General features: G+C 37.2%; 1 protein-coding gene across 1 annotated transcript; it reads right to left on the reverse strand.

Annotated features, from left to right (window-relative positions):
- Positions 1-4,723: 4,723 nt before the first annotated feature.
- Positions 4,724-5,358, reverse strand: LOC127855423 (uncharacterized). The gene is made up of 2 exons (XM_052390966.1): positions 5,195-5,358; positions 4,724-5,015 (listed from the first exon to the last, which is right to left on the reverse strand). Exons 1-2 carry the CDS (start codon positions 5,349-5,351, stop codon positions 4,813-4,815), a joined length of 360 nt encoding a protein of 119 aa, XP_052246926.1. The 5' UTR covers positions 5,352-5,358; the 3' UTR covers positions 4,724-4,812.
- Between the last annotated feature and the right edge of the window lie 448 nt (positions 5,359-5,806).

Below are 5,806 nucleotides of genomic sequence, written 5' to 3' on the forward strand. Positions count from 1 at the left end.
TTCTTTACTCCAAATATTACCCATACCAATTTGGACTAGATCGGCGAGAGAATTGTACAACTGACCACACGCTCTGGCTACAACTGGTGTATAGTCAGAAGGATTACAATCCAGAGAGGCCCGGTTTTGAAAGGCTGAACATTTACTTAAGTGACAATCAGTATGTTATTGATCGAAAGAATGGTAATGAAGTGTGATCATTGTTAATAGTAATACCCGAAACTGCTTATAACTGTTTAGCGCTTGTCTTTTTAACCCAGTTATGCCTAGTGCACTCTCCCATCCTTCTAAATTGGAACAATTTATTTTCAAAATTAGGGATGTCTAGTATATTTATTTCTATATTTAGAATATTTCTTACAGAAATTCCTTTAATCAAACAGCGCAGACCCAGATGAGACGCCGCTGGGTCTACGCTGTTTGCCAATGCCTTTTTTCTAGACGCTACTAGCATATTTTACAATGTCACCGTAGTGGACAGGACACATATGTCTTAGTACTCGGGCTTCCTCTCACACCAAAATAGCGCACAAAAAAACCAGGACAATCGGTCAGTAAAAATTAAAAAGCTGGAAATTGAAGCTTTTATTTAAGCGAATTCCTGACTCACTTAAGTTTTTAAGTTCATTAGGTTGCACTGCTAGGAAACACGCTGGGTCCGCATATTGTGCAACCACATGGCCAGAAGGACCTAGTAAACTTACAAATACGCTTTGTATGTAGGTGTAGTCGATTTAGACCTGCATTTAGTGTATATATATACCACACACAGGCAGATAAGCCTAAGTTTATATAACCTGGGATTTCCTAGTGCGCAAATAGCTGAGTAAAGCTCGATTGGTAATTGTCGGCTCGGGTACTACTTACATGTACCACGGGTACTCTTAAGTATACTTACATATACCCCGGGTACGGTACATATACTTAATCGTACCCGGTCGATTTTAGACTGTACCCGAGTTGTATTCCCGCCCAAAATCCGATGTCGTAAAACGGGGCTACCGATTATCTTAAAAAAACTTCTCTTTTAACAAAAATGCATCAACATGCTTTTTGAGTATGAGTTTCGATAATGTAGAGGCTATCTAACAGAAAATTGACACACATGTGAATATAATAAATTTCAAAAAGAAGCCGACAAAGACCGATTTAGCGTTACATTTCCCGGGTACGTTTTTAGTATATTTACCGTACCCGGGGTACATGTAAGTATACTTAAGAGTACCCGGGGTACATGTAAGTAGTACCCGAGCCGACAATGACCAATCGAGCCTGAGTAAAGGACAATACGATATTATTGAATACTAGTTTTTTAGTTCAATGTACTAGCATTGTTGTAGAGCTCAATTTCGTATTTCGTTTAATTTTCGCATTAGAAGTATTGAAGCAATTAATACAACTCCAGCCACTGCTGCTACAACAAAAACAACATTAACAGCAGCAGTGACTTCTACTACTACTTTTACCACCACCGCCGCCACCGCCATCACCGCCACCACCACCACCACCACCACCACCACCAACAACAACAACAACAACAACACCACCACCACCACCACCAACAACAACAACAACAACAACACCACCAACACCAACAACACCACCATCAACATCATCACCAATAATAATAATTATAATTATTATTATAATAATAATAATAATAATAATAATAATAATAATGATTATAATAATACTAATAATAATTATTATTATTATAATAATAATAACAATAATATACTACTACTACTACTACTACTACTACTATTACGACTACTACTACTACTACTACTACTACTACTACTACTACTAATACTACTACTACTAATAATAATAATAATATTTATAATAATAATATTTATAATAAAAATAATGTGGCTCGTAGAAGGATTCGCCGCCTTTATGACCATTCTCACTGTACTCGGCTGTCGACTCAAACCCCTAGAAAGTTTACCCCGGCACATTGAGCCGTCTATAAATTTAATAGAGCCACCCTCTTCGAGGAACGGTCCGCATTTTTGTCCCGCATTTTACCTCTACTCCCGTCCCTTTTACGACCCGCCTTCCGACTATGGTTCCTACGAGGATTATGCGTTGACATGTATCATCCATTGAGTCTTCCGAGTTCTAGAAGACAGCGGTATTCGCTGGTATTACTAGAGCACCCCGTAGAAATCTCCCGATCCCACCTCCACAAACTGGTAAAACCAATGGAGGGACGAATACCGAAGGCTTTAGGTGATCTTCATGAGGTCTCTATGTGGGCGACTCGCTCCGGGATGATGCGTACAGTTCATCTTGCCGACCGGTCTGTTAATCGGTTAACGTAATATGTTTATAGTTATTAATACCAATAATGAAGGATTCATGAATATGAAAGAATAAAGGTTGACTAATATGATTATGCTTTTAGATACCTGCTTACGTAAAACATAACACATAATGAGTCATGTTAACGTATTTGTGCGACGGGTCTTAAAATTATTCTTACGCTTTTGTGCCCTTACCTCTGATTCAAAAGGGGTCGTTAAAGTAGCATTGTAACTGGTATATAAACCAGTCAACGGAAAACATTCAACATCTTTAAGAATTCTTGCAAACATGTCATATTGCACGTACATGTACTCGCGTGCATGTGGCGGTTTTTGGGCAGGAAGAAGATGATGTGGGGTGGGATATGACAAAATCGCTGGCATATGCCAGCTTTCCCGACTAAATTCGAGCAATATTCCGAGATCTTTAAGTGGACGAATGGGGAATAGAGAAACTACTTATGTCTTTGATTGGCGGAAAAGGCGTGTTAATACTATGCCTTTGCGATGGATGGAGATGTAGAGCTTTGCTTTATTTGAAGTAGTTGAAGAGGTTTAGGAACCGTTTATTAAATTAAACGACATGGAAAACGTGTGCAATTTTAAAAGTAGGGGAACGAATAATCCGTGGATAAGGTTTTGAGCCTCGTTTGCAATGTAATTAGAGAATTGTAATAAGTGTTTATGGTTGAGGAAACCATCTTAAGGAACTGATAGGTGCGAAAGAGAGACGCAAGTAGCCGAGTGATTATTCAGAGGTATATATCTATATAACAAGATTAACCCATTTATACCTAGCGTCTAAAAAAAAGGCCTTGGCAAACAGCGTAGACCCAGATGAGACGCCGCATGATGCGGCGTCTCATCTGGTTCTGCGCTGTTTGTTTACAGAAATTTCTGTAAGAAATATTCTAAATATAGCAATAAATATACTAGACATCCCTAATTTTGGAAATAAATCGATCCAATTTAGAAGGTTGGGAGAGTCCACTAGGCATAAATGGGTTAAGGCCAGCTAGATCGGGTATATTCTGATACTGTGAAACCAGTATTATTCGTCAAACAATACTTTTCCTATATATCGTCAGTAGACCGATTGAAGAATTTAAAGAGTAAGATTACCGGAATAAACCCCCTTCGGACGCTAGAGGCTAAAGACGCTATAGCGTGAACTAGGTGAACTGGAATTTTCTTTAAACCAGACAGATGTTAAATGAAGATATCCAGCGATATCATATGGTATGTCAATAATAGATTCTTAATGTGTTTTACAACAATACCATGATAAATATTATTTTTAAATAATTTAACAAGAATTATGCCATCATATTGACTAATGAATTAATCATGAGCGCATTGATTCTCGAGACAAACCACTAAAACAGGTTTGTTCGAAGAACGCGCGTATAAATATTTAAAATATGTACGGATACTTCGCGTGTGGCCGATTGACTCATATGTTTTAATTTCACTTCCATTCTTCTTATGTTTTTTTTTGTTTTGTATCTATACGTTTATCGCCAGCAATATGTAATAATGTAAAATAAGCCTTGAAAACTCCGCGTATCATCCCCGTATCATCCCGTACTGCGTTTGCTGCAGCTAAGAACTGCATAGAAAAAGACATCCGCTATCTTTGATCTCATTCATTGAAGTCTTTACCTTTCATTAACTGCAACCACAATCAACGCCGTATATCTTTTTTAAAGATATTTCTTGTTCTCTTGTATCAAATAAATTTCGGCTTAAGTGACTATTTATAGACTTGATGAAATATTCCCTCCGAACATGCATCAATCCCCTGACTAGTTGTGTGCTTGTTACAACGCTCAATACACCAACGCTTTATATGCTGCATAATTTTCGCGCCCTTTTTATTGAGAAAAAGAGTCAACACAAAATAGAATTTACACTGCAAAAATATTTCAACGTTGCGGTAACATTTACATTGGGAAGTGTGTTTCGTATTAAAAACGCGTTAACACCAACTAACGGGAGTGTGTTTCGGATTTACATTAAAGAAGTGTACCGGCCGTTTGTTCACAAGTTGTTAATGATACACACTAAATATTCAATCTGTGAAACTCAAACTTCGTTATCGTGATAATTGAATGAAGGTGCGAAAATCTGATTAAAGGAGTGTTCACAAGCAGTGAAGAATTAATCAAGATGGTAATAAAACGAATAATGCATGAATGGGGGAAAGAATTTTTATTAAAAGATAAAATAGACAAAAATAGAATGAAATATAATAACATTTATTTACAAAGATCAAGCAAGCATATACTAGAAAACATTAAACAAATTGTTGTTGCAAAAAAGGACACGCATTTAATGATAAAACAGGCATATATTTACAGTTATTTACAAAGATCTCAAACAAGCATATATTAAAAAGCAACAAACTTTTTTTTGTTGAAAAAAGACACGCATTTATTAACGATAAACAGGCATATATTTACATTTATTTACAAAGATCAAATCATTCCCTAAAATCACACAATTATAGCCGAATGCTATAGCCGATGGCCTTCAGGAACACACGGATGGTCTTCTCACCAGGGCTGTATTGTTTACACAAAGTCAACAGCGTTGTCTGGTGAGCCGTCCTGGTTTTCCTTTTCTGTCTGGATGACTGCTGGCCTCTCGCATATCGCATTACATCAGCCTCCACCATCGCCGCATCGCCTTCTATACACTTGATGGCTGTAATAGAAAAGAACATAAACATGATAAATAATTTTTTGAGACATATACGAGAGAAAAAATATATATAAATATTTAACATATTAATGTAAACTTATCAAATTATGAGCGATTTATGCTTTATGTAAATATTATATGAAATATCGATAATGAAAATCAAATATGTACATATTTCGTACCTGTCCAGATTGACGGGTTTTTGTGGCCAACCAACTTGCCGAAACCGTTGTTCCACCCTTCACATACGTTGTTCGTCCTCTCCCGACCGGCCATCGTACTGTCGTGTACATTCCACACTGCAGGCTGGAATCTCGGCGCTGTCCTCCGGAACTTCATTCGGTTGTCAGACATCACCATTCTGAAAATAAAAGCAAATGTTATTTGTAACAAATCAAAGGTTTATATAAAAACGGTGTTTAGAAGATAATTAGTATAGTATATTGATTTGCATTTCTTTTCTTTTTCATTTCTGTCATATAAACAATATTAAAATATGGTCAAACCTGTAAGTACATTTACGTAAGTCGAGTCGAAGTACTCGACCAAGCTCTCAAGCCCGTCTGGGATGGACTCGTGTAGCACCTGCATCCCCTCCTTGACGTCAGCCACGGGAAGGAATGCCATTAACAAGTTGTTAATGATGAGATGCTCGCGTGAATATGTCTTGCACGCGTTTCAGTGAGATTATACCATTTTATATGCGTTAACTTGTACTAGATTGATAAAAATAACAAAAACACAAAATTAGCGCCCAGAGCCGATAGTGACGAAGATATTTCGTACATATTTTC

Source organism: Dreissena polymorpha, chromosome 13 (assembly GCF_020536995.1).
Source record: "Dreissena polymorpha isolate Duluth1 chromosome 13, UMN_Dpol_1.0, whole genome shotgun sequence".
NCBI lineage: Eukaryota > Metazoa > Mollusca > Bivalvia > Myida > Dreissenidae > Dreissena > Dreissena polymorpha.